Below are 27,224 nucleotides of genomic sequence, written 5' to 3'. Positions count from 1 at the left end.
TCCACTGGTTTGGTACTGGGACAAACACCCTTAGGTCCTTCGACTGTCGACTTCGTTGTATAGGGAATGAAGTGATTGTGCACCTTCCAGTTTCGATCTGCGACCGCGCATTCGCCATTACATTTTTGCGCCACTTTAAACTTGTCTGAAACCCACCGATCTTCGACATGTCTCCGCAAGACAACCCGGGCCGCCCGGCCAACGACAAGCCTGAAGGCTTGTCCAAGTATCTGAAGCGCATGAAGACCGTACTGCGCCCACGCTCCGGCTCTAAGCGTCAATCAATGACTACCGTCCTCGATGTCGGCCAATCCAGCACTGCAGCGTACGCTTTACAACTTAAACACACTATCAAATGATAATCGGCGCGTCGCTAACATGCTCAATACTTTAGAACCCCAGCCATAGACCCGACCCCAAAGCCAGTGGTCGAACAACCCGCTATGCTGGCCGACTATAGCGTTACGCAGCAGGAAAAGGCCCGCTCTCTCTTCTCTAAGTACGGCCTCACCCTCGAGCCTGGCGAGTGGAAGTCTCCTTCCGATCTGCAACTCGCCCGAGTCACCAAGCCGATTCGCATGCGCGTACGCCGCACTTGTCACCGCTGCGACACCACATTTGGCCCGGACAAAGTCTGTATCAATTGCCAACACCCACGCTGCAAGAAGTGCCCGAGATTCCCACCGCACGAGCAAGGCAAGGATGCAGAGCAGCCGCGTACCCCCAAGCCGCCTAAGATCGCCGAGATCCGCGCCCTCCAGCGTGGTCCATCGCTCACCCAGCACTTCAAGTTGACTGGCGATCCTAGTGCGCCGCTGAAGGTGCAGTCCCGCTCCGGTGGTCAGGATCTGATCCGCAAGACTGTGAGGCAGCGTGTGCGAAGACACTGCCATTCTTGTGGGACGACCTTTGGCGGCGGGTCCAAGGAATGCGAGAATTGCAAGCATGTCCGCTGCAAAAAGTGTCCCCGCGACCCAGCCAGGCTGGACAAACACCCCGATGGCTATCCTGGCGATGTCGACCCGCCGCCAGAGCCGCTGAAGCTGAAGGCCGATCGGACCTACAGAAAACCTCGTCATCGAGTCCATTACATATGCCATGTCTGCGATACGGGATATAATGAGGGAGCGAAGACTTGTGGGAAGTGTGGCCAGGCGAAGTGTGCGGAAACTAGACGAATTCCGTAGGTACACCCCAACCCGTATTCTACTATCAAGCGCTCACAATATCTACAGGCCAAAGAAAGTCAAACGAGAACCGGACCCCGAAGTCCTACGGCGCGTCGAGGACAAAATCGCAGCCTTGAATATCCAGGCGTGAGCGATGCGTCGTGTGCCAGCAAACCCGAACACAGCCTCGCAACCACTTTTCACATGAATCTGAGTGTTGTTTCCGCGGTCCGCAGATCTGCTATCCGGTTATTTTATCTCGCATATCAGACAGACATAGCATGCATTGATCGCCGCGAAGAATGGAAATCGTATTGTGACCAGCAATGGTCACCCACATCTCAACCCCAACTTTCCGATTCTTACTCGTAAAGTTACACAGTCTAAAGTCACACGGGAAGACCAACCCCTCAACTCCCGATTGTAATCATTATCAATCCCGTGTATAAACTCTAAGGCCAAGACCATTCCCAATTCCCGCACGGCGCGTATCCCAACAAGGCAACAGTGCAGTGTTAATCTCCAATAGTTTCCCACGGCCGAGATCACAAGTCCACTGCTCCGTAGTCTATTCTAGATTGCCCCTTTCTAAACTCTTCAATTGCGCTTCAGTGACTGAACCCGAAACCAATCTATGACGGCCGACAGCGGGGCAGACATTCTCCCCACTCGCAACGGCGATTCCCATATCGGGACGGCCATGAACGCCTACTTAATTTATTTCCTAAAGGTCGTCCAACCCACCACATCACTGTGGGCCGGTGTGTTGTCGCAGACTTCTGTCCTTTCCCGTGAGGAGGACCGAGGACGGAGGAGGCATCCTGAAGCATCGTGCATCTTGTACCACTAAATGGTAGGTACACGAAAAGTAGTACAACCAACGACTCAACCCAAGAATCATGCCACATCCATCCCCATCCCTATCCCTAATGTCGTACGTGGACCTTTGCATTCTACTTTCCAGTCATCAGTTCCTAATTTCTAGTTTCTAATTTCCGGTTTCCAGTTTCCAGTTTCCAGTTTCTGGTTCTGGTTCTGGTTCTGGTTCTGGTTCTGGTTCTGGTTCTGGTACCGCTTCCCAGGCTGCGGACGGACCGAGCCGTTTCAATGTGGATTGGATTCATTGACACTTACAATACTCAAGTATCTGCCACCTTTCCATCTCGCATTCCATACGTAGTGGGGTAATGTTGTGGCCATGATAGGCCGGAACGAAAACCCAGAAACACGCCATACCCGCTTTGGCCTTGTCGAGACTACTTCCTTCTTGGGATTAGATGTGGGGGCGGGCTGAACTTTGCGTGGGGCTCGGTTCGGGGCTTGGGGTTTTGGGTTTTGGCTCTTTCCTGCGGGCCGAGCTATGTAATTTTTTCATTTTTCTATTATGTTTTACATACTTTTGACTTCCCTAAGATTAGTTATAGTTTGTGCTTTCCATAGGTATGGACTCTAGTGTTTGTCATCCTTTCGCACTGAATGGGTTGGCATGTGTTGCACCTAGGCCACATTTCCCCTCGAACATAAATACCTTTTCTTTTCTTTTTTTTTTTTTCCGCACTAGATTCCTACCGTTACTACCCTACTGCATTCTATATATTGGTTGACTTGTAGTTTCGCTGGAAAACCTTGGAATGAGAACAAAATCACCCGGGCCCGAAGCAAGGGTAGTCCCGCTGTCAAAACCCCTACAGAAGAAAGAACCCAAAAAGACAGGTCGCTTGAAAGCTGGATCAGATGCCTATTTTTGATTAAGTCTATTATTTCCTATTTCTTAGGCCTCTAATTGGTCATGTGTTCGATGGATCGGACTCCATTCTACCTTACCGGGGACAAAGAAATATGCTGTCGGACAGGGGCCACATCTCAAGTAAGGGGGTGATGATGGATCCGGACTGCTGGAATTATGGTTTCATCCGGTTGGCCCGGTTGGAAATACTGTCTGGGACGTGGGAGGGGATACTTGATGGGTCGTAACGGTCGACTAGCCTGATCGAGATAGGGATTGGGTCTGTTCGGGATTCTCCACTGTGTTGGTTTAGACAAGATGGAAGCTCACTAGATTCCGTTATGCCATGGCCGAATCGGGGTAGCATGTGCTTGCTGTACATCATCTGCTTCTTATGGCCGAGTAATCGGGTTAATAATTTCGTTGGACTACCGTTGTGAATATCGCTCTTGCGAGGTCTACCATGCATCTCGATTTCTATGTATGAAAACCGATTCGAGTTGACCAACAAGGATAGTGTACTTCTACATCGATTTGATTATGATCCCAAACCGGCTTTGAACAAGGATTCACACCCCTGACATGTCTCCTACCACTCTCGGCTCTTGGCACGTCAATCCACGATCTCGGTATCCACTAGGATATCATCCGGACTCCCAACGGATCAATACCATTGCGGTATGTCGATTTCCTTTCAATATTTCAGATGCCGCAGGCGTCAGGGCTAGAGACTAGTTTTATTTTGCTCCACAGCCACGGCCTATCATGACCAGACTGTCGGGTTTGGGAATCGTCGAGGTGAGCTGCAACTGCTGGTTCGCAGGAGATGGCCGCCTTCATTCCGTTAAGGTTTGACAGGCCAGGGGCTGAAGATGTTGATACCCCTCTGCCGTAAGAGGTATAGTGGTGCTGGAGATCTGTTGATCTTTGTGGCTCTGGCGTTGGTCCTGAAGATATGTCGAAAGTACGGAGTACGTAGTAGGGAATGACTCAGGATTTAGCGTAATGCTTGAGTTAAATAGCGCATTTTTCAGGTGCTGGCACTGCCGTAGGCGTTTCCAGCGAAGAAGAAATTCAGAGGGAGGATTTGTGCGTTTCGAAGGTGGATGCCAGGACCCCTGGGAGTCCTACCGGATGGTGAAGAACCGATCAGCTGGCCTTGTGGGACCATTTGTCCTCAGGCTGACTAGCCATCGCTGGCTAGCACTCACTGGGCAGGTAGAGGCATCTGCTCTTTGCTGAGGGCCTATCTTTTTCATTGCCTCCTTCTCTTCGGATAGACATCCCTACCAACCATCCCAGTGGCGCTAATCTTCGTGTTTAAATGCCAAGTGGAGCAAGATTTCCAATGGAAGCTCTTTATGACATCAATTGGTCAATCTCTGGTAATTTGAGCTATTTTGTGTCATGATACAAATATGAAACAAGGTCTCGAGTACGGGGAACATTGGGGAGTAATTTGATGTGTTGAGGCTGTGGCAGCTTGTCGTCAAATAAGGCGTCCTGGTACCGCTTTACATTCCATGGAGGGTCAAACATACCAAATAAGCAAAAACGAAGAATTCGAGGCTCTGTCTTGAAGAAAAGCTCCCCATAAATCTCAAAAAAATCACTCAATCACAATTTTACACGACATGTAGCCAATATCTGCACGAAATTTGCTTGAGTGCAACCCAGTCTCCTTCAGCTAGGTGACAGCCTCATACGACTAGTCATCGACATTAATGTCAAGTGTTCGATTTTCTTCTACCCATGAGCCCATGTAAATCATAGCCTGTGCTATTAGCATCTATTGTACAACATTTCTTTTGGTCATCTACATCGTCTTTTCTCCTATACTTCAACGTTCATAAATGATTCTAATGGCGCGTTTTACACGAGCAACTCTTCGATCTTCAAAAGTACCTATTAAAATCAGCAAAGCTCTTGTCAATACCTCTCATTATTAGATCTTACATTCTCAATATAGCGAACCCCTATTATGATGCCATCTTCGTCTCTGGTATCGATGCCTTGCATGTCAAACACATTATCTTCATTCTTATCAAGACAGCCCAAACAAGCAAGAACTATATCGGTGTACCGGTCTCCTACCAAGGCAGGTAGTCGAGCTTTTGCTAGCATAGTAAGCTGCTTCTTGATTGCGAATCCTCCTCGACGAGCATCTTTCTCACAGATAGCGGTTCCTATTCTTAGATCCGACCAAGGAGTGGCGGCGTCGCCCTCCAGCTCCACAAAAGAGCGCCAGAGTGCAATTTCAAGCAAACACACACCAAGGCTGTATATGTCATGCTGCATCGTAAACGCTTCTTCAGACCATAGTCCTTGGCGGACGGGATGGCGATAGAGATTTCGTTCCCATTGCAAGTCACCCAAGAAACTTGTTTGAGCCTCCGCGCGTCGAACTTGCTCGAATCCGATCAAAAATGATGGCCCCATGTCCTGGCCATTTTGAGAAAAGACAACAATAGTCTCGGGTCGAATGCCTTTATGAACGAATCCGGTTGTATGGACGAACATGACTGATCGAGTAAGTTGCTTCGCAAGTTGGACACGCTTGCTCAATGAGCATTCCGGCTTCTCTGTAAGAAGGGTCCGTATGGTCTTTGGTGAATCTAGACCTTCAGGTATTTCAAAAATAAACTGGAACTGGGTATCCAGGTCGGTGTGTCTTTCTAAGACACCCTCGCATCTCAGAAGACCAAATGACATCGAATCGACATGACGCAGGAGTCGCGCCAGATCTCGGACATTGGATTTTCTTGCCGCTATTGCAGTTCCCGCAAAAGTTGTGCTACTTAAGAGAACCCGCCGAGCGCCAGTGGAGTACCGCGATAGATAATCGTTTGTTCCAGGAATTCTCTCGGGATTTGTCTCAATCATACCCAGACTGACGAAAACGGAGCCTGAGCATTCATTTCGTTTTGATAAAGACTGCTGTATGGCACCTCTCATTTCAAAGAGTCTCGTTGCGGAGGGATTTTGCCGCGCTGCTGGGTTCTCTAATTCTCGGTCCACTTTAGGCTCAGCGAGGCGAGTGATGAGATACCAGGAGGGATCAAAGCGCTGTTGCCAGTCTTCAAGGTCTTTCACCACCTGCTGCAGGTGCCTTTTCAAGTACACGATCTTCGCTTTCTGCGGAACCGATTTCGCGAATTTGTTGCGGAGGTAAACACTTGCGAAACCATCGACAGCCCCTGAAATTTTGATATGAAGTCGCTGGACAGCATCGGCATAGTGAATCTGTAGAGCGGGGGCTAGAGAGCCCCACAAGCGTTCCAGTGAGGTGAGTTGAACTTTCGTCTTGAGCCAAACTCCTTCTATGTTTAATGCGATCTCCCCAATGTCATACTCTAGGCTGCGCTGCTCGTGACAAAATTTCACAAGTTTATTGCCGTAGCTGGAAGAAATGAAAAGTGAAGTTAGCAAACATTCTATTCAAAGCTAAAGAGAAGAGAATTCCAACCTGATGCAAAGATCCAAAGTCCCAACCACCGCCAGTGCCATTGATGCTGGCTCCATCGTGCCAATTTAGCACGAGCCTATCCTCACGGTGACTGGCAGAAGGTAAATCCAGGAGCTGCGAGGGTGTGAGCGGGGGTATATATACATTTAGGCGCCAAAGGATCAACTATAATCCTGAGACAGGTACAAAGCCTCAGCCCCAAACTTGGCCCCCACTCTCATCGGGCGGACTCAGGGCATTTGATGCCAGTTTAACGCAGATAAACGCTCGCTCCATCACAAAAGAAACAATTTTACACTTCTGTGGCTGGATTCTCCGAAAGGCAGACTGGTGAATCATTACGCAGCTATGAGGGACCAAGAGTCTGCGGAGCGATTCAAGCTCAACGTGACAGTCCTTTCTGAAGACCGCAGCCGTGAGGTCCATTTTCGACCTGATCCACATCAGCCCGGGAAGCAGTCAAGAGAGGTCATTATGTGGCATCGAACGCTTAAGCTGGCTGACAACGTTCACGTGTATGAGTCGCCGGTGGGAGAGTTGCGAGTTGTGAAGCAGGTCTCCAAGAAAGACAGCAGGCTTGCGAAGTCCGCCTCGGAGTTGGATGTTCTGGGACAAGTCTCAAGTTCAATGGAGTATGTTTTCGCTCACAGCTGACTTGTTACAATGTAAGCTTACTAAATGCTGCCTCAGGCTCCAAGACAAACAGCTCTTTGTTCATTTCCATGGATGGTTCCCATCAACGGATTATATATGCCTCATGATGGAATATTGTACTTTTGGAGATATCTCCGAGTGCTTTCCCAGTCCGCTTCCAGAAGTCGAAACTCGGTGTATATGCGAACAGCTGCTTGAGAGCTTGGCTGTGTTACATGGATTGGGCATCACTCATCGAGATATCAAACCGCAGGTAGATCTCTTCCTCTACCTTGGCGACTTCGGGTGCTGATTGGTAATATTAGAATGTTCTCGTCGTTCAAAGGGATCCGATCCGGGTTAAAATCGCAGATTTTGGAATAAGCAAGCGGGCACTAGAGGGTCAAACCGAACTGCGAACACAAATTGGAACGCAAGGCTACATGGCCCCAGAGATATTGGGACTTGTTGATGAAGCGAAAGAAGATTCAACTTATACCTGTGCTGTGGATATCTGGTCCCTCGGCTGTCTGCTATTTTACCTCCTCACCAAGCAGACGCCGTTCTCCGAGTATGAGTCTCTCCGAGATTATGTCAAGGGATATACCACCTTCCCGGATACTCATTTGATTGAAAATAGTACCAGCCCTTCAGTCCAGAATTTCATTAATCGTTTGTTAGCACCTTCTCCTGAAGATCGTCCGGAAGCCTCGGTTGATCTAGTGGTCGACTGGGTCATTGAGCAAGATGGTATCAGCTTACCCAAGTTAACTTCTACGATGGAGGCCCCAAAAGACATGGAGACTCACCATTATGAGGCGCAAAATACCATCGTGGATGATCAAGCATCATTTGTCTCCGACCCTCCCGTCCCTCCCGTCGCTGTACAACCGCCGGGAGACCTTGCCGTCATACGTGATCCTGATGTAGAGGAGGAAATGGTATGACTGAAGCTCCAAAATGGTCTTTTGATGACACCTATGCTGATACTATTCCATCCAGAACTTCTATTCTTATGAGCTATGGCATGTGATCAAGTCGACAAAGAGCAAGACAGCCGGCGCAAATCGATTGTTGCCCATTCTCGACCAGGGTGCTAATCCGAGTATACTACATGAAGGATATAATGCTCTCCATCTCTCTGCAGAATATGCAAGTGCTGAGTGGGTCGAGCTACTACTTACATACGCCGCTGATGTGAAGAAGTGCACAAGGCCACGTCGCGAAACTGCACTACATTTGGCGACATGCCAACGTGACCTTGAAACGTACTTGGAGAAGTTTGTGTTGCTTCAGAGCCACGGAGTAGAGTTGGATGCTCAAAATAATGATGGGGATACTGCACTTCATTTGGTAATTGCAAGATTTGGGTCAATAAAGCCGATTGAGGCACTGCTCGCTGCAGGTGCATCCACGGAGAAGAAGGGAAGGAGAGGACATACGCCTCTCATGTACGCGATTTACCTGGACCGAGAAGAAAAGGCTCTTGCCTTATTAAAGGGAGGTGCCAACGTGAACTGTGAAGACGAGAATGGCCGCACGCCGCTGCAACTCGCGATTGCTTCCGATAGGATCGGCATTGGATTGATCCGACAAATTATCAGCGCTGGAGCTGATATAAACAAAGCAGACGAGGATGGGCACATGCCTTTATATCATGCAGTCCAACTCAAGAAACGCGATATTGTCTACCTCCTTCTTGATCATGATGCTACGTGCGAGCTTGGGGACTCGAGACTTCAGAGAAGCCTGACACAGATGCAAATGTGGCGGCGTTTGAGTCAACAAGTGCGTTCAATATTTGGTTGAACTGTCTTTCTATGTGAGGATTCTCGCTGAGATTCAATACATGCTTGCTGGTTTGGTGTTGCTTTATTTGTCATGTCTCACTCTCTTCTCTCATTAAAATGGGAATGTTCATCCACTCATCCCCATGACAGCTTTCCCACCGTTTCAGTCAGACTAGTCCTCATGAGAGACAGACAGGGCTTCTGCATCATCAAGAGTAATTGCGGCAAAACTATACCGAGAGTCCTCCAAAGACTCGAAATGCACGTCCCTCCACAGGACATAGCGCTTGAAGAGGTATGGTAAATGTACCCTGACTCGATATAGAACGAGGTTCCTCGTGGGGACACGGAACACGCTATCAACGTCTTCCAGTGGAACTTTCTTGGTCTCTCTCATAATGAGCCAGACTAGCAGCAAAGACACAAATAGAGGAGCTCTGAGGTTAAGCATATAAATGTAAGTATAGGTCTGTCAAGGGATATAGCACGTTTCAAGCCGAACGGGGAACACTAACGAAAGCTCATGTCCAGTAGGCCAACGCCGGGCTCGGCTGAGTGAGGTCAGGCCAAATGACACCATGATAAGGCTTCCATAATTGACCGCCATGGCGATTGCCATGCCAATATCTATGCAATTGATATCAGTATTGATCTCCTTTCACGAGCAGGCGAACGCCACACCATTGTATTGTATTAAAAACCCTTCCGCCACGAAGATAGTGTAAATGGCCTCGGTGGTTCTATAAAAGATGAGGCAAAGCACCTGAGCTCCGCATGAATATACTGCCGAATTCTCACGTGTAGTAATCTCACGTGTAGTAAACATGAGCAAAGTTAATACCATCAACAATGGGCGGCGGCCAAATTTATCAGCCCACGTAGCGCAGAGGATCATGGGTATTAAAGTGGCTAATGACAAAACAGCCTCAATAATAAGTGGAGCCAATTCAGGAGCCGTTCGGGGGTAACAGGAAATCCGCAGAAATTCAATAGCAGATAGATTTCGCGTGAGTATTATCGCGCAAGATGCCACGATCATCCTTCTCAGTTGAGGATTGGTCACCAGCATAGTGATTCCGGGAGTGGTGAGTTGGGGGTGGCGAGAGCTACCTTCACCTCCCTGTGCGGAATGCACACCAGCGTAATACATTCGGTAGAGATCACAGGCAGCTGTGATTCTTGCTTTTCGAAAATGGTACAAGGCGTCAAAGGCTTGTTGCATCTTCTTATTTGATACACACCAGTAAGGCGACTCCGGTGTTATGTTGGCGATTATCAGACTCATGATTAAGAGGGCTGCGAACAAGGTCATGTAAAACGCCAAATCCAGACTAAAAGCTGGGTAGATCATTCCATAGGTGGAAATCGTTGCATTGGTCAAAATGATTGCGCTGGGGACAATGTAAGTGGTCTCTTCGGTGAGGGCTGGTGGGAAAGACTGAGCACAGGACTTACATCGGCCAGAATGCTACCCTCGCGCCGCGTAAGGAGGCGACGCTTGTTTCGGCGAGGTAGAGCGGGACAGTACATGTCAAAATACCTGTTGCAGTGCCAGCTATCCAGTAAACTGCAATCATCGCCTTCACGGAGTTCCAATGTGGTAAAAGGGCTTTTCCCAACGCAACACCAAGGGCCAAGGCAGCTGCAACGCATATCGCTTTGCGTCTACCCAAAAGCCGATTCAAAGGCACGGTGAATATGCACCCAAGGAGCGCCCCGAACCAGGGAGCACTATGTGAGGTGTCAGAACACGCGATGGATTTGGCGAGGCTTCAATTAACGGGGCTTTATTTACCATTTCGGCCATATCGATACCCTAGCGATTGGATAGTCTGGGGAAAGGTTGAAATAAACGTGCTGGAGACATGCACTATCCAGTCAAGTAAGCCAGGTAAATATTTTCAAAAAACAGAGCACAAGCAGCGTACCAGAGGACTGCTGCCAGGAAGCACATGTAGCATTCCAACGATGATTTTTTAAGCACTGTTGTATCCGCTGTCTGGCCATACAGTACCACGAGCTCCTCCCGGGTCAAGTCTTCAATTCGCGCCAGATCTTCGGGATCGTGGAAAAGTAAGGCACCCTTCCGCACTAAGTCTCTGATATCATCCAAATCATACTTAGTCACGAACTCATCGGCGTCGAGAATAATCTGGTTCTTGTCTAACTCTGGGCCCCGATAAGAACCCCTATCAAACGCCCTGTGTTTCCTGTCAGTTTTTGCTTGAGAAAGGCGCCCTATTGCAGTGCATGCCTGGTTGAAGTTGAAATTTCATCATAAACCGGATCTATCTGGTCGTCGAGTTCAACCGCGGATGGAGCTCGACGAAGATAGCGCTGCCAGTTCATCGGTCTAGGTAGTGGAAAAATAGCTGAATCGCATGAAACGAGCACTCAAACCATCAGTCCTGTCTTAATCCTGGCTTTGTGAACTGGTGTTGTAGGGAGGATGAAATTAACGGGATTTTAGGAGAGACTATGTTGCTTCGCCCCGTATGTGACGCCCCATTTGCATGGTGATCTGCCCCTGGAGTCACAGCCACGCCACGTCAGCCCCGCAAACCAATGAAACATCCCCATCTCTGCTGATCCCTGTCAAAGAGACTCATATTACTGTGGCAGACCGATCGCTGCCTGGTGCTTGAGAATTCTGTGAATTCCGTGATTTTAGAAATCAATCTAATTTCTAAAATAACTTAGCATTGAAAAGGTATCGTAAGTAGGGTTTATGTCATATTTCCCTTGAGGACTAGACAATCAATCCTCTTTCTTCCATGATTCGATGACTCTGTCGCAATAGATCATGGCTTGGCCCATGACTGTCGCAGTTCTTGTCAATAAAGTCAGTTATAATTTCATCACCCACAGAGCCTATTCTTGACGAGAGATTCACTATGCAGACTGCAGGTACGCCTCAATATTTTACAACGAGTTCTTCGAAGACCGTACAATTCACAGAAAATGTCTTCCTCACCTCCAGTGCTCCTTCTCCCAGTAAAAGAGTCCAACTGACAGGGGCAACTCGGAGTGTTTCCTCATAAGAACACATAACAGAGGAAGAAATCCATTTATCGAGATAGAGAAGAGGCTTTTCGGATAGGTGGCCATGTAGGGCCTACCTTTTATTCGCGGTGTTATGGTTTACTTTCGGAATATTCGAGTTCGTGGCGTAATTGAGGTGTGAGTTAACATTTGCTCAAAACATCACACAGGAGATTGAGAGCTTTTGTTATCTCGGTATTTGTCCACTTATCTCATGACGATTTCACTTTCCTTTCGCTTTGAGCCCCCAAATGATCGGCACGGCGGTGATATCATCGTCGCCGATTGCCGATTGCTAACCGAAACGGAATTGAAAGAAAATCTCCTGAGCTAGAAGACTGGACCCATAGTACGGTTCACACGCCTGCACCTTCGTTTTCTGTTTGAAGCACGTTTTCCGTAAAGACCACTCCCTAGACCCTCTTCTTAAGCTACCAGCCTGTACCGCGGGGTAAAGCGGAGGTTATCTCGGCTGCGACTAACAAACAAAGGGAAGATCTCCCATCCAAAGTATTCCTCTGATTTTTAAAATTTTGGCTTCACGGATCTCGGCGATCTCCAGTGACGATGCTCAATATTCAAATATCGAACGAAATGAACAGCTTGTGTTCATTGACACAGCCAACTTACCCACGAGAGCTAAATTGAATACCCTCAAGCGGTTATTTACAATGGCTCGTCTTTCTAATTTAGTTTTACTTTATTTCACGGCCTACGTGGGCGCGAACTTGGCCTACAAGTCCAGACCCGACCTCGCTGTCCCAGTCTTGAACATCACAATTCCAGCAACAAACGAAACTGCTGATGGTCTTATCTTCTATACTCCCGAAAGCACCTTTGCAGATAACACCGGCCACGGCCCTGCTCAAAGCGGTCCCTACATCTATACCGATAAAGGCGAGCTAGTGTGGTCAGGTTTTGGATACATCGGTCCCAGGAGTGAGAATTTTCAGGTGCATACCTACAGAGGAGAGCAAGTCTTGAGCATTTTCGAAGGCTCGCACAACTCACCAATGGGTCATGGCCACGGCCACACTACCATCCTCGACAACAAATATCGATTGCTCAAACAGATCAAAGGCGGAGGGCACAAATTGGCCGACCAGCACGAATTTCTGTTCTTCGATGATGATTCCGCACTATTCACTGTCTACGACCCCGAGATCCACGATCTGACTGATTATGGGGCCACTTCGGAGAACCAACAGTGGATTTTAGATAACAAGATTCAAAAAGTGAATACTGATACAAATCAGGTCTTGTGGGAATGGAGCTCACTTGACCATGTTAACCCTGCTGGAACCAACTTGACCTTGCAGAGTGGGAACGCTGGACTGGGAGTGAATTCAAGTCAAGTCTGGCACTACTTTTACATGAATGCGTTCGATGTCGACCCGAAAAGTAACACTTATCTGCTATCTGCCCGGAGCATGTGCACAATCTTCAAAATGGATGGCAACACTGGCGACATAATTTGGCAACTGGGAGGGAAGAACTCCGATTTCTCGCTTGGCGAAGGCGTCGACTTCTGCTACCAGCACGATACTAGAATGCACCAGAAATACCTGCACCATGAAACAAAGGGCTCCAAGGAAATTATTTCATTCTTTGATAACTCCGCACACGAGAATCTTGCCGGAGGCCCAATTCTGCAAACGCGTGATTATAGCGCTGGGAAGGTCGTCGAGCTTGACACAAAGAAGCGAACGGCCAAATTAATTGCCATGTTTCGGGCACCTGGAGATCTGTCAGTCAGATCTCAGGGAAATTGTCAACTGTTGCCGAACGGTAATGCCTTCATCAACTGGGGGTACGACGGCGCCATGTCCGAGCATAAGCCTGATGGAACAACTATATTCTTCACAAAACTGGATTCGGGAAGGTTTGGTCCTGGATCCGAAAACTACCGAGCATTCAAGTTCAACTGGCATGCCGTTCCCCACGAGGAGCCGGCATTTGTTGCCTTCAAAGAATCGAATGGGACCTCTCTTTATATCAGTTGGAATGGAGATACAGAGACCACAATCTGGAAATTTTATGAGCAGAAGAACGGCAAGGAGGTTTTACTTGGCGGGACAAGCAAGAACGGGTTCGAAACGAAATTCCAAACTGGAAAGAGCCCAGCTCATGTGGTGGCTAAAGCATATGATGGCCATGGAAAACATCTCGTTTCTTCGCTAGTCATCAAGGTCAAAGAATACAGATCACCGCTGCATTACTAAAGTCATATGCCATAGGATAAATAATGTATGTTAGCTTTACCATGACATGAATTGCTTTTATGACACAATTTTGATGAAGTAAATCAACTAATACGGCATCCTCGTTCTGTATAAGCTTCAAAAAAAGCCTTTTTTATCCCTGATTTTCCAGAGCAAGTACCACAAGAGCAACAACTCAAAGGCACCGATGCTCATTGTGATTCCTCCGAACAACTGGATGTTAAGGAAATTGAGGTCGGTACTACTATGAGAGCCAACCGAAGCGAGCGCACCTGCAATCGGTGGCCCCAAGAGTGATGCGAAGCTGCTGATACTTTGAGCCATTCCAAGCCAGGTGCCAAGAATCTGTGCGTCGGGACAGACGTGAAAGAATACACTTGGTGGGAGTGGAATCAGGGCACCAGAGATACCCCCTGCTCGAAAAATAAAGTGTTAAGTTTTGATAGTACACAAGGCATCAGCTCGGACTTACCATAAAAGGCCGCAAAAAGAATAAATCGAACCAGAGTATCTGCACTGATCCAGGCAAAGCATAAAATTCCGGAGAGTATGCCACAGCATATCCAAGACACCATCGACCCAAAGTAGTGGGCACAGATGGTGGTGCCAACACGACCGACAATTGAACACGCTTGTGAGATTATGAGCACGTAAGAGGCCATGCTCCGCGAAGTTCCAAGCTTAGTTTGTGCATAAGTTGGAATATAATAGAAAGGTGTTATGTAACCGAGATAGAGGAGAAAATTGGCCGCAGTAAAACTCCAGAAAGGAAGATCTTTCAGGGCCCGGATATCAATCAGTTTCTTTCGTTGGCCATTTGTGGTCGTTATTGCCCCCCTTCCTTGGGTTACCAACAAGAAGGCAGCAACAAGGAAAAGAGACAACATCAAAAATGCCATAATGCGGACAGTCCAGGCAAAACTCAATTTCGAAATGAGCTGATCGAACATGACTGTATAGATGATACCTCCTGCAGGGGCCCCACTTGTCGCAAAGCCCAAAGCCACGGCTCGCTTGCGAACAAATGATCGACTAATAAGCGCGATGCTGGGTATATATAATAAACCAAAGCCCAACCCCATGCATACACCTTGGCTAAGAAATATTGCATAGTAGTCATGCGAGAGACTCAGCATCATGAAGCCGAACACGGCCAGAAAGGCACCAGCGCCAATCATGATCGAGAAATAGCCACGGTCAAAGAGAGGACCCGAGATGAGACCAGAGACAATGAGTAGCCAACTCTGTATTGTGCCAATCCATGCTATTGCAGATGCTGAGAAAGTAGGGATGTATGTTAGAGCATAGAAGCTCTCAAAGGATCCGTACGCGAAAGTGAGACCCCTACTAAAGTGTTAGTGATGTTCAGGAGTACTGATTGCTTATGAGAGAGATTACCAAACATTGAAGATAATCAAGAATACTCCCAGTACTTGCAAGAACCCGCGGACGTTTTCTCCAGCATCTAATGGAGAGGATGGTGTAGAAGCCTCTTCGTTTTCTACATTCAACTCTGCACGTTTTGCAGGTAGCTTCGCAGCAGTCGAGTCTGTTTCCATTTTCACTTTGATGATGTCTCCTCCAGCGTTGCTGAAACCCACCGCGGAAGTCAGCTTGGTTGGTAATCGAGTTCAATTCTCCATAGCCAAAGTGAGTCAAGTCGAAGGATATAACAAGCTGCTGGCAACTTATTTCCGAGACAACTCCCTATCACATAGCAATTACCTAGAGGATTGGAGTCGACGAGCAACGTAACATCACCTGAACTAGCCGTAAATGGTACCATCCTAATTAGTAATCCAGATCATTGAGGCTAAGGATAGAGAGCCACACCGCAAAACCTCGGTTGGCATAGTTTAGCAACCGAATACCCCGCTTTGAGCGGCAACAATGCCGGAGGAGGGTACAGTAATATTCAAATCAGCTTTACCTCCAAAATTCCCTAGCTTCACCTGAGGCGCACTAATCCGTATTAAGGCAAAACACGCCAGCCCAGAAGCCTACAATAAGTGGGCGTAAATCACAGTAATCACATCCCTTGGCAACTTTGACCATGATACACCAAATTTGGCATCCATTGGATAACATAGGGGACAGTTCTCTAATGCAACACTAGCAGTGAAAAGCAGAATTGTATGTACAGTTGCTCCCGCGTTCTAGCCCTGGAGAAACATACATTCGTAGTTTTAGTTCATTTTAGTTTACGCTGGGGCTTTTCTATACGGATCCTCATAAGTCAAATGCACATAGTGCAGATGTTTGATCAATGATAGAGCTGGAAAGAGAGCTAGAAATGGCGGGGCAGATCCTTTCGGAGAAGCAACCTATCGTAAGTGAACCGGACCGTGAAACGGAGCGACCACCCAATCACGCTGACACGATCTGAGTGTTTTGATAAGAGTCATGCCCAGCTAGAACGGAATCTAGGTTTAAAAGATGACTTGTTTACCCTCTCTCACTTCTTGAACTCAGTGTTGAGTTAATTCTGTACAGAATGGCAGTGGCACGACCGCGCGGTCCTGTCGTTTCATTGACAAAGGCATCTCTGCCATCGGGTCAGACCAGTCTCCATGGCCGAACCATACTCCTAGAGAAGCTTGAATCAAAACACGTTAAAGACCTCTTCAATCTTGTTGGCGGTGATAATCCTGCCCGCACGTCTCTGTGGGATTACATGGGCGATGGACCATACCCTCAGCTAGATGCATTCGAAAAAGCCGTCGCTTCTAAGTCGGCTTCCCTGGATCCGTTCTTCTTTGCGATCATCGACAAGCGCAGCACTATGCCCACGTTCGAGAAAGCAATTGGATACATGTCCCTTATGCGAATTATCCCGGAGCAATTGTGCATTGAAATCGGCAATGTGATGTTCTCATCTGCTCTTCAACGCACCGTTGGAGCAACGGAGGCGTTTTATCTTCTGGCGCGACATGCCTTTGATGATCTGGGATACCGCCGGCTGGAGTGGAAGTGCGACTCACTTAACGCACCCTCACGGCGATCGGCTCTACGATTGGGCCATACGTTTGAGGGAATATTCAGACAACATATGATCGTGAAAGGACGGAGCCGAGATACAGCTTGGTTTTCGATTTTGAAAGAGGAGTGGCAGGGGAGTATAGCGGGGGCAATGAAGATGTGGCTGGACGAGAGAAATTTCCGCGAGGATGGAAGCCAAATCAAGGCACTCCAGGATTTTAGAACGAGTCCTACAAGATGACTTTGCGGCTATTGGATTTCTGGGCGGCACTAATCCGGAGACTCACCACTTAATCTTCAATAAGTGCTGAAAAGTAGACTTAGAATAATTGAACTCTACAAATAAGCCTTGTTTAAGGATCGGGTTGTAATTCATCTACTTGTAATAATGGTGACAGTAAAATTGCAGCCTCGGTACTGTAAGTCTTCTTTTGTATGCTTGTGGGATCACGTGGCGCTCGCTTCCATGCAAGGTATCTGGGGATTTTCGGGCGGAGTACGGGGGTTCCTTATCGGGTCCCGATATGGATGTTGGATAGCTTCATGTGTAGAGTATACCGTAACATCGGACCTATAATACTATTCACTAGGTCATTCGGCCTTACGCCGGCTACCACCTTTAATTAGTCACTCTTGATCTCGGGCCGTGCTATACCTAGCCAGAGAATAACTATCGGCTAGAGAGCGGTGCTAGTACTACGTTCGCTATAATTTCGGAGGAACAGCCGATGAGACCGATCGAACCGAGAAGCTAAATATTAGGAGTATGGCGGACAGATTCGCGGCCTTCGCTAACCTGGAGGTATCCTGCAAATAGTTAGTTATCCCAAAGAACTTAAAGTATACTGCACGGGAACCCCATTTACCAACCACGGTAGATGGGTGGAACAAAAGCTGGCTGAGGGACGAAGACTTGTTTAGATAAACTGCATCCATTAAGAGTGTAGAATACAATATTTATAACACAAGATCATATATACTGTAATGCGTATCAGCGTGACAGGACAATACCATCAGTACAGGGGATCTAACAAAAGGCCATACACTAATGCCGATCCACCACATCTTTGATTGCGCGGGCTACATATGCCACATTGTTTCCATTCAAACCGCTCAAGCTCATTCGCCCATTCTCCAACATGTAGATGTGATGCACCTGTTTCAGTCGATGGACCTGGATCTTCGACAAACCGGTATAACTGAACATTCCAATCTGGCGCTCGATATAATCCCAGTCACCTTGCGCGCCAATATTTTCCAGCTCTGACTTTAATGACGTCCTTACCGACTGGATTCGCGAAGCCATGGTTTTCACATCTTCTATCCACTTCGAGCGAAGATCCAGGTCTGTCAAGATAGTGTGCACACAACGCGCGCCAAAAAGAGAAGGACAGGAGATCTCCGATCGAATCAACCGGACTAGATGTGTATATGCACCCCAAGGTGAAACGGAAGGCGGAGTGATAAGATGCAATGCTCCGATTCGCTCACCGTACAAGCCAAAGTTCTTCGAAAAAGACTGGCAGACAATCATGCCTGCCGGAATAGCCGATGTTGATAAGGAGGCATCACCGAAAAAAGTCGAGTAGAAGTATCGAATAGCCCAGGCGTCAGCATCCGGATCGCCTGACGCAAACCCTTGATAGGCACTATCAAAAACCACAAAGAGACGCTTTTTTGCAACAATCTCCGCAATTTTCTTCCATTGTGTCTGTGTCGGATCAATGCCTGTCGGGTTATGGGCACAAGCGTGTAAGATGACAACGTCGTTTTCTTCCGCTGAGTTTTCGAGCTCAGCAGTCATACCGTCGAAGTGGAGTGACCGCGTTGAGGGGTCATAATAGGGGTAAAGCTTGCGTTCGATTCCCGGGCCGGCAGTCTCCCAGATAAGTTGATGATTATCCCAAGTGGGATCGGAAATGAATACATTCTTGGGGCGCAGATAGCGAGCACAGAATAGCGCAGCAAGGTGGTTCGCGCCCGTTCCAGCGACAGTTTGTACGCTCCTTATATTCTCTTTCTGGGCCAATTGAGGACCGAAAACCAAGTTCTGAGCCTCTTTGATGAATGGAGCGGCTCCTGGTATTGGAAGATATTCGTGGTTGAGATGTTGCTGGTGTAGGAACTCCTCTGCCTGTACTACTATCAGATGGCGCCCAGAAAGACTTGTTGTCTATACTTACGCTTCGAACACTGGGCAAAACCCAAGACTGGCATTCTTCATCGCGGTAGACACCTTGGCCGAGATTAACCTTTTCTGGGAATGTATCGAGATTGTAGGCCTCCGTCAAGGCAAATGACTCGGCCAACGGAAGCTCGGGTAGGTCGCTGAGAATTGATGGATATGTCATTTTGATAAAAAAAGTCAACCTTATTGTGATTTTGAATATCTCAGGACGGAAAAAGTGACATAAATGAATAATTTATCTTAATTGAACTACGTGTTTTTGAAGGAGTTGAATGTTATCTCACCTCGGCAAGATGCTCCTGTTGCCGGCTTCGTAGATCGGCAACATTCGGCATACGCCTTTACTCATCCGTGAAGACATTGCTCCACAATTCGTTTGTACACCTGAATGCTCTCAATAAGCTTCTCAATGTTGATACTTTCGTTAGTACATAATAAATATAAACCATAACTTTGTAATTCTATAGATAAGAAAATAGAAACTAAGTCTCCGTGAGCAACCAAGATAGAACCCGGTCCATATAGATACTTCTTATGTTCTCCCTTCAATCGCGATACATCAGTCCCAAATGCGACAGGCATCGTGCCCATACCCGGTACATCATGATCTAAGTACAGCTATGGGTAAAATATTTCTTATTCAGGCGGACATATTCATGCTCTGAAACGATAGCTTCCACTAATCGCTCAATTCCGGGCAAGTCGCTTGCAACGCGAACCGCACATAGTGCCGTGCATTCCGCTGCAAGGATATTGTATCCGAAGCCCCTCTATTTTGACCACAGTGAAAGGTGGACGGTCCAAATATATCCGATGATGGGTACGTCGTTCGCTCAAGCGCTGCCACGACAGCGGTCATCGCGGAAACTGCGCTCCGCCCTCGCTGCGGATAGCCGGAGTGCGCTGGAGCTCCCTCACTTATGAGCTCAAAAACAAAATGACCTTTATGTCCAACTGCGAGCTTTCCTTCGGTCGGCTCGCCAGATATGACAGTTTCCCATGACAGGTTCATTGGGTTGACCGCGGTCATTCCCGGTCCACCCTTTTCCTCTCCCACGACAAGAAGAAACGATACATCACTAGGCAGGACACGGCCTTCAGCACGTAGCTCTTCCAGTGCAATAATTTAAGCTGCCAATGGGTCCTTGTCATCGCATGAGCCACGTCCGTAAATTGTATCTGGCGTTAGTCTCATAGGGATTTGCGGAGGAACGGTGTCCATGTGAGATGTGAGACAAATTCTTGTTTTGCGCGATGAGCCTAGGTAGGCGTAGACATTGCAACGGCAACTATCCGGACTGATTAGAATACGTTCAACAGTATAGCCTAAACTTTGGAGATGTTTTTCAAGGAACAAACCGATGTCGTGTTCATCGTTGCTGATAGATGGGATTTGCATGAGTTGCCGAAGCAGAGTGACAACCGCGGAAGCCATCATAGAATCCATTATAATTCACACGTAGAATGTGATATCAGCCAAGGCGAATACTACGTAGGCATAGATTGGACAACTAAAGTAGATTGTTGAGCACTTGAGTGTTTCGATTAATCGGGCTGATCAAGTTAAGCCGGCGACCCAGTAATCCCGGCAGACTCGGTCGTCCATCGGGTCAAACAAACATAACCGGAAATGTGCCGGGCCTACGCCCGAGATAGATCAGCTCGGGTACATTGCCCAATTTCGGCGCTCTCACCGAGAGATCGAGATTACCTTCGGATGGGCCACCCGATGTTTTGAGATAGGTTTATCAAGCGCGGATATTCATGAGTAACGAAGATTCGTCAACTGCACAGGTGGAAGAAAGATCAAAAATAATATCATTCTTGAAATCAAGAAAATTAGGCCGGACCAAACAAAAACTCATCTCCTAGCTCGCACGCTAGCTCTCTTAAAGAGTCATCCTGGGGGACTATTCCGTCAGGCCATACGAGGGCTTCATCTGCCAGGAAACTATCTATAAGAGGATGATCTAGGGGAACTCCGTCCACAAATACTAGGGCCGATCCATCGGTGTCGTGAAACAGTTGTTCCTCCGGCGTTGTGCTTCCATTAGGAACCGCGGATACACGGGAGCTTGCTTCGCTGGCTTCTCTCATCTTTCCAACACTTGCCCGGGTACGTTGTAGTCTCTCATAGTAGTCAAAGCTAGGAAGATTGCCGTCTTCCTTCATAGCTCGGAGTATAGTGAAAGCATATGAGACCGCATCTGACATGCCCACGTTTGGGTCCATGACTGCAGACATGACCAAGATGAGAGTGGAGGAGAAGAGGTAGTGCGCATCAAAGTACCCAAATGACGCTAGAGATCCTTCAACAAATAGTTTTGATAGGATGGAATTCGATGCCCGTGCGGCCTGCACACAGCTTTCCGCCAGAGCGAGGGTAGTAGGGGAAAAGACCCGAGGCGGGAGCTCGGCAGATGTAGCACTTAGTGAGAAGCGATTCTTGAAAAGATATAACAGAATCGGACGGGTTGTCGAAATAACACATTGATTATAATGAAGATGAAGACTGGAAATGTTTCGAGGCAAATGTTCTTGGCGTAGATGTAGCATTGGTGGGAGCTCATCGTCCCATTTTCGCAGACTCAGAAGAATTCGATGCACCCTTTGTACAAAGGTCTCTGTAGTTCTTTGTGGGAGGCAATATATGTCATTGACTAGGATGAAGCTCATTAGTGATCTGGGCGACAGCCTGAAGTGAATATGCACCCTCACGGATTTCTCCTGTAATTTTCGCCAGCTTAACATTGGCGATTAAGTGGTTGGGATCGGTGAATTCCTCCAAGTCGCCTTCAATAAGGCCTTCATTTGTTGGAAGCTCAACATCAATCACGTCATCGCTTATAAGCAAAGGATATCCGAGGTTGGAGCTGCATAGTCGGTCGAGCGTGTATAATGTCCACCAGACGCGCTTTCGGTGCTCACGATCCACCGGGCATAGCTTGGTATCTGTTGGCAGACTCCGATGAAGGCCCAATCCAAGGGCCATTCTCAGGGCAATTCCACTATAGGTGTATGCTGTTTTGACGCGCCCTAGAGCGTTTGAATAGAAGCACTTTAGAATTGCCGTCAGCAAAGTCACCAATCTTTTTTAGAGTGCGAAGAATCTTGGAATGCATCGACATACAAAAAGAACCATGATTTCTACCTGTTCCACCGAAGGGGTTTCATACAGATCTTGCAATAGACCAACTGCACGCAGAAAGTAGTCTGTTCCCGGTACGTGTTGATCTGCCACCCTTCGTTTTCGGTTCGAGTACATTTCACCCAGCGCTAGCAGTACAAAAAATTTGCACATCCATGCAGGATTTCTGGGGGTTTCTCCAGCACACGTTCGATCCAGTGTGTAAAAAAGGGTTTTCTTCAAAATTAAATGGTAGTCGGTACCTATGAATCGAATGGCAACCTCCACTAATAAGCGGGCTTGTATTCGGTCAGGCAACACCACCTCTGGACGCATGAGGCGATGAAAAATATCGTGTTGGAAATATGTCGGAGATACCCACGATGAGAGATCGGCATCTTTGTCGACACATTGGAGCAAGGTGTCCCCAAAGGCAACACAGGAAGCCTCACCAATAAAGGTTGGTTGTGAGGATGATCTAGCGGCAACGAACCCAGTGGGTGATTCAAGAAGAGGATTAGAAACATCAATATCTGGGAATTGAGTCGAGGGCTGAACTGGATCTTGAGCAGGGCAGCTTGTCTCTTCTAGCTCAGATGAAGCTCTTGATCGCTGCTTTCGGGCTCTCAAAGCTTTGACTTCTCCCTCTAGCCTTTTAATATATCTAGGATCTCGATTTCATTAGCTTCCGGGTGTAGTTGGAAGAGCTTGAATCTGGTAGCGTACGTCTCGGACACCGATATCTTCCGATCTCGTGTAGGAAAATCGCACTGATCGCGATTTTGCGAGGCGCAGCATGCTTGACAGGGGCGAGTCCCCGAGCATTTGATCTTCTGTGAGTGACACCGTCGGCAACTACACCATAACCATAAACTGTCAGTCTAAGAAGAGGTTGGGTCAGGGCATCTCACGCTACATAGATGCGCCTTTGTCGCTTGACTGAGGGACTATGTCTGGATGCCATGAGAGTGGATAACGTGGTGACGAAATCAAGAAGGCGAAGGCTGTTCAAAGCAGAAACGATGTGTTATCTGCGGAGAACGAGATAAGAGTGCGGACTAACGACCCACGCATTACCCGTTTCGTTGTTGACACCAAAGACAACTTTCTACCTTGGGGTACCCGAATCCATTAAAACGACCAACTAGTTACAGAGAGTATCGAACTAACTACAGAGAGTATCGGAAAAACACATCATAGTCGCCTTTCTCCGGTCTTCGTTCCAGTACCTCACCGGCTTCTTCAGCCCGACGGATTTTCTCTGCTCTCCTTCTGTTCACTACTGTCATCCCAGTCATCAACGAAGCAACCATCACCAAGGCCACCACCGCAAGCCCCAGGCTGATTGATAGCCCTTTTATATACCGGGGGGCTGACTCCGTGGTGAATATCTGCCCTACGGCCACACCCGCAGTGTTTCCGAAGCAGAGTGTCATGCCGACCATCGTAGCCCGTTTGAAGTGGCGAGCCGTGTTATCTTGAAGCCACATGAGGGACAAACCGGTTGTGGGATAAATGCCGAGAGCGACAACTAGAAGAGTGAGTCCAAGAATGGCAAATGGAGTCAAGGGGATTTTAAACTTACCAAAACACGCGAAGAATCGGACCTTCAGGTGCTCCACCGAAATGAGAATCGAGTAACCGATGATCAGACATAGCAGGGGCCCGGCGAGGAACGGACCTCTGACACTGGTCCTGTCCGAAAAATATGCAATGATGAGAAACCACACCAGGCCGACCATATATATTGGGACTGTCATCAGGTTTGCTTGTACGCCGGAGTATCCCAACCCAGAGATAATTTTGGGCAAGAAGGTCGTGAACCCGTAGAGAGAGATGTCCACGCTGAACTGATAGATCCAAAATGCAAACCATTTAGGATCAGTGAGAGCACTTAGAGACTCGGCCCAACTGAATTCTTCATCCTGTCCCCAATGGGGATCATTGTCGTATCGGGCTTGCATCATGCTCTTTTCTTCAGCACTGAGAAACCAGGCTGTTGTGGGATGTTTGGGGAACACGAAAAAGAAAAGTGGCACAAGAATCAAGGTCATGGCACCTTCAACGGCAAATAGCCAGCGCCAGCCTTCCCATCCGTTAGGTCCGTGGACCTGAGTGAGCCCGTAAGCGAGAAGTCCACCAAAAGCACTCGAAAAGGCACTAAATGCAAAGATTACAGCAGAGCGTTTTCCTCGTTCACTCTTCTTGTATACTAGCGCAATGTATACGTTGATGCAGGGAATTAATCCAGCTTCGAAAAAGCCGGTCAGTAGCCGACAGGCATAAAGCCCTTGCCAGTTCTGAATGAAGGCTGAGAGGGTTAACACCTGAACATGGAGCTTTGAAAGCCATCTACATACCCATTCCAAGAGTTGTAACTCCCCAGCAGAAGGCGCATGTCGATAACAATGGCTTAGGCCCGATGATCTTCAGAAGCACCGCGATCGGTCCCTCAAAGGGGACATAAGTTGCGTACCTGTTGGTAAAGGAGATAATCAGGCATGGTTCAAAAAAGCGGGATCGAAGGGCCAAAGGATCGTACAGTAAAGTTGTAGCGGTTCCAAATTGATTCCCCACTAGGCCCAAATCCTCTGGCAACCCAGCTGTATTCGCGTTACCGATATTGCTCCGGTCCAAATTGGCCATCATGTAAAACAGGCCCATCAATCCAATGGCAAGAAACTATACTTGCATTAGCAATGCAATCGCTTGAGCCTTGATGCACATATGTGCATGTGATGCCATCTCACGTCAAATTTCCTCATCATCCTTCTTTCTTTGACTGGGTCAATATAGTTCTCGGCTGAGCCGACACCCATGCCGGGCTCGTAAATGTTGGCCGTGTGGGCCTCCTTGATTGATTTCGTATCCATTGGAGGATTACAATGTTTGGTCAAGGTCCAAAGGAGGGTCTAGTGATAGCCCTGGAGGTAACAATGAAGTTTCGAGTCCCAACAGATCATGCTTTGATATATAACGCAAGTTGTATGATAACCAGCCCTGGAAGGAGGCCACTGGATTGCAGGGTTCCTTGACCAAAGGCCCAAGGAGGCCGAGATCGTTCTTATCGAGACCATATGACAGCTTTCATACAACTGATAACAAAGGTACATCTCGTTCGTGCTTATCTTGCTACGGTCGGTTATATCGCAAAGTTGCCGGGCCAATCGGCTTGCAGCTTCGAGGTCGACGGATCCCGTAACAAATCGACGCCGACCTTTTGCTGCTCTAAACCCACGCAAAATAGAAATCGCCAGATTGACTGAAAGAAGCTTCGCATTTCCCATTCTTGTGTTCTTGTGAGACAGAGAGAGATTAGGGGGAAAACGCTTGAATGAACTGTCTTGAACAATACCTCGCAGTCGTCGGACTGTCCGCCATTATTTTGTTGGCTGCCTCGCTATGGGCCTTTCATCGCATTCAAGCCGAGTCGGAGCTACTACCAGACATTTCAACACGTATTGACAGAATTTTGAAAGATACGCCATTAATTGATGGCCATAATGATTTACCTTACCTCCTTCGGATCGAACTTCAGAATAAGATCAATGGCGGCCGCTTCACATTCCGGCAAGGTACAAACTCAAAAGAACTTTGGCAACATCACAGACTAGTAATTTACTGACAGATACATTCTCTACTTAGGTCTCGCCAGTCATACTGATCTCAAACGCCTGCGACAAGGCCGGGTCGGAGGGCAGTTCTGGTCTGTGTTCATGGAATGCCCCGACACGAAGAATATAGATGATCCGAGTCACATCGTACGAGACACGCTTGAGCAAATAGATGTCGTTCGGCGCTTTATAGAAGCAACTCCCGAGCTGAAGTTTTGTCTAACTGCTGCTTCTGCCTTGGGAACTTTTAAAGCGGGCAAAATAGCATCCATGCTGGGTGCAGAAGGGTTACACCAAACCGGCTCCTCCATCGCAGTTATTCGCCAATTGTGGGATCTAGGAGTGCGTTATATCACTATCACTCATAACAGCGACAATGCCTACGCGACTGCAGCTGCTACGGTGACCGCTCTGGGAACCGACTTCGATGCGGGATTGTCGTCATTCGGGGCGTTGGCTATCCATGAGATGAACCGGCTTGGTCTGATGGTAGACTTATCCCATACGTCACATCAAACCATGAGGCAAGTATTGGATATCACTCGATCGCCGGTTATGTTCAGTCATAGTACATGCTATGCCTTAGCTAAAAATTTTCGAAACGCCCCTGACGATGTCATCAAGCGGTTAAAGACAAACGGTGGGGTTTTGATGGTGATGTTTGTGAAAAGGTTCTTGAACGCAACTCACCCAGAAAGTGCTGATGTCGAGACCGTGGTCGATCATATCATGCATATCGTCGAGCTAGCAGGTTGGGATCATGTCGGGATTGGAGGTGATTTTGATGGGACAGTCACTTTAGCGAATGGTATTAGCTCAGTCGCGGATTACCCTAGATTAATAGAGGCTGTGATGCGAAGAGGAGCCACAGACAGGCAAATCAGGAAATTGATTGGCAAAAATATCCTGAGGTGAGTTTTCAATAAGTCGCAAGAACCGACTGATTTCAAGGGTCGGACAAATGTACAAACAAAGCGCTGACAGTAGGGTTTAACCAGAGTCTGGAGTCAGAACGAGCAAAATGCAAAGATATTTGGGAGTGAGAAGCCAATAGAAGATGTCTGGGAAGGCCGTAGTTGGTTGAGATGGAATAATCCTTTGCCGGATATGATCCCAGGGAACCCGGATCGGATACAGGCGCATGACTATCCATAGGTTCTACTTAAAGCTACGCGGTTGGGCCAAGTGTGGTCAATAAATTTACACATTCAAACATTGATTAAATTACACTCTGACCATAGTATGGGCCACCGTAAATGATTCAAGGG

The 27,224-nt window shown here is 47.8% G+C and overlaps 12 protein-coding genes across 12 annotated transcripts; 5 read left to right on the top strand and 7 right to left on the bottom strand.

Moving 5' to 3' along the window:
- Positions 1-167: 167 nt before the first annotated feature.
- On the top strand, positions 168-1,314 carry N7443_000470 (uncharacterized protein; the record flags this gene model as incomplete). Its single annotated transcript, XM_056880526.1, has 3 exons — positions 168-325; positions 395-1,183; positions 1,236-1,314. Coding segments are annotated over 3 exons (1,026 nt in total), but the record flags the coding sequence as incomplete, so codon positions are not given.
- A 3,453-nt stretch (positions 1,315-4,767) lies between these two features.
- Positions 4,768-6,417, bottom strand: N7443_000469 (uncharacterized protein; the record flags this gene model as incomplete). The annotated part of the gene is made up of 3 exons (XM_056880525.1): positions 4,768-4,800; positions 4,852-6,295; positions 6,362-6,417. The coding sequence occupies 3 exons, from the start codon at positions 6,415-6,417 to the stop codon at positions 4,768-4,770; spliced, it is 1,533 nt and encodes a 510-aa protein (XP_056745763.1).
- Positions 6,418-6,709: 292 nt separating this feature from the next.
- N7443_000468 (uncharacterized protein) lies at positions 6,710-9,196 on the top strand (the record flags this gene model as incomplete). The annotated part of the gene is made up of 5 exons (XM_056880524.1): positions 6,710-6,993; positions 7,052-7,268; positions 7,321-7,935; positions 7,997-8,782; positions 9,110-9,196. 5 exons carry the CDS (start codon positions 6,710-6,712, stop codon positions 9,194-9,196), a joined length of 1,989 nt encoding a protein of 662 aa, XP_056745762.1.
- Positions 9,197-12,497: 3,301 nt separating this feature from the next.
- Positions 12,498-14,048, top strand: N7443_000467 (arylsulfotransferase family protein; the record flags this gene model as incomplete). Its single annotated transcript, XM_056880523.1, has 1 exon — positions 12,498-14,048. One exon carries the CDS (start codon positions 12,498-12,500, stop codon positions 14,046-14,048), a length of 1,551 nt encoding a protein of 516 aa, XP_056745761.1.
- Positions 14,049-14,165: 117 nt separating this feature from the next.
- N7443_000466 (uncharacterized protein) lies at positions 14,166-15,607 on the bottom strand (the record flags this gene model as incomplete). Its single annotated transcript, XM_056880522.1, has 3 exons — positions 14,166-14,461; positions 14,521-15,392; positions 15,447-15,607. The coding sequence occupies 3 exons, from the start codon at positions 15,605-15,607 to the stop codon at positions 14,166-14,168; spliced, it is 1,329 nt and encodes a 442-aa protein (XP_056745760.1).
- Positions 15,608-16,542: 935 nt separating this feature from the next.
- N7443_000465 (GNAT family N-acetyltransferase) lies at positions 16,543-17,268 on the top strand (the record flags this gene model as incomplete). The annotated part of the gene is made up of 1 exon (XM_056880521.1): positions 16,543-17,268. One exon carries the CDS (start codon positions 16,543-16,545, stop codon positions 17,266-17,268), a length of 726 nt encoding a protein of 241 aa, XP_056745759.1.
- An 804-nt stretch (positions 17,269-18,072) lies between these two features.
- Positions 18,073-19,378, bottom strand: N7443_000464 (high-affinity nicotinic acid transporter; the record flags this gene model as incomplete). The annotated part of the gene is made up of 2 exons (XM_056880520.1): positions 18,073-19,161; positions 19,211-19,378. The coding sequence occupies 2 exons, from the start codon at positions 19,376-19,378 to the stop codon at positions 18,073-18,075; spliced, it is 1,257 nt and encodes a 418-aa protein (XP_056745758.1).
- A 516-nt stretch (positions 19,379-19,894) lies between these two features.
- N7443_000463 (uncharacterized protein) lies at positions 19,895-20,662 on the bottom strand (the record flags this gene model as incomplete). The annotated part of the gene is made up of 2 exons (XM_056880519.1): positions 19,895-20,325; positions 20,380-20,662. 2 exons carry the CDS (start codon positions 20,660-20,662, stop codon positions 19,895-19,897), a joined length of 714 nt encoding a protein of 237 aa, XP_056745757.1.
- A 392-nt stretch (positions 20,663-21,054) lies between these two features.
- Positions 21,055-22,207, bottom strand: N7443_000462 (fungal specific transcription factor domain-containing protein; the record flags this gene model as incomplete). Its single annotated transcript, XM_056880518.1, has 2 exons — positions 21,055-21,875; positions 21,934-22,207. 2 exons carry the CDS (start codon positions 22,205-22,207, stop codon positions 21,055-21,057), a joined length of 1,095 nt encoding a protein of 364 aa, XP_056745756.1.
- Positions 22,208-22,223: 16 nt separating this feature from the next.
- Positions 22,224-23,306, bottom strand: N7443_000461 (fungal specific transcription factor domain-containing protein; the record flags this gene model as incomplete). Its single annotated transcript, XM_056880517.1, has 4 exons — positions 22,224-22,325; positions 22,346-22,994; positions 23,080-23,223; positions 23,254-23,306. 4 exons carry the CDS (start codon positions 23,304-23,306, stop codon positions 22,224-22,226), a joined length of 948 nt encoding a protein of 315 aa, XP_056745755.1.
- Positions 23,307-23,511: 205 nt separating this feature from the next.
- N7443_000460 (uncharacterized protein) lies at positions 23,512-25,215 on the bottom strand (the record flags this gene model as incomplete). The annotated part of the gene is made up of 4 exons (XM_056880516.1): positions 23,512-23,873; positions 23,928-24,653; positions 24,703-25,024; positions 25,093-25,215. The coding sequence occupies 4 exons, from the start codon at positions 25,213-25,215 to the stop codon at positions 23,512-23,514; spliced, it is 1,533 nt and encodes a 510-aa protein (XP_056745754.1).
- A 461-nt stretch (positions 25,216-25,676) lies between these two features.
- On the top strand, positions 25,677-27,111 carry N7443_000459 (dipeptidase; the record flags this gene model as incomplete). Its single annotated transcript, XM_056880515.1, has 3 exons — positions 25,677-25,917; positions 25,988-26,867; positions 26,955-27,111. 3 exons carry the CDS (start codon positions 25,677-25,679, stop codon positions 27,109-27,111), a joined length of 1,278 nt encoding a protein of 425 aa, XP_056745753.1.
- Positions 27,112-27,224: the final 113 nt, after the last annotated feature.

The sequence above is a fragment of the Penicillium atrosanguineum genome (assembly GCF_028827265.1).
Source record: "Penicillium atrosanguineum strain IBT 20685 chromosome Unknown utg000001l_segment0_segment0, whole genome shotgun sequence".
NCBI classification, from domain to species: Eukaryota; Fungi; Ascomycota; class Eurotiomycetes; order Eurotiales; family Aspergillaceae; genus Penicillium; species Penicillium atrosanguineum.
This window is presented reverse-complemented; position numbering and strand designations above follow the sequence as displayed.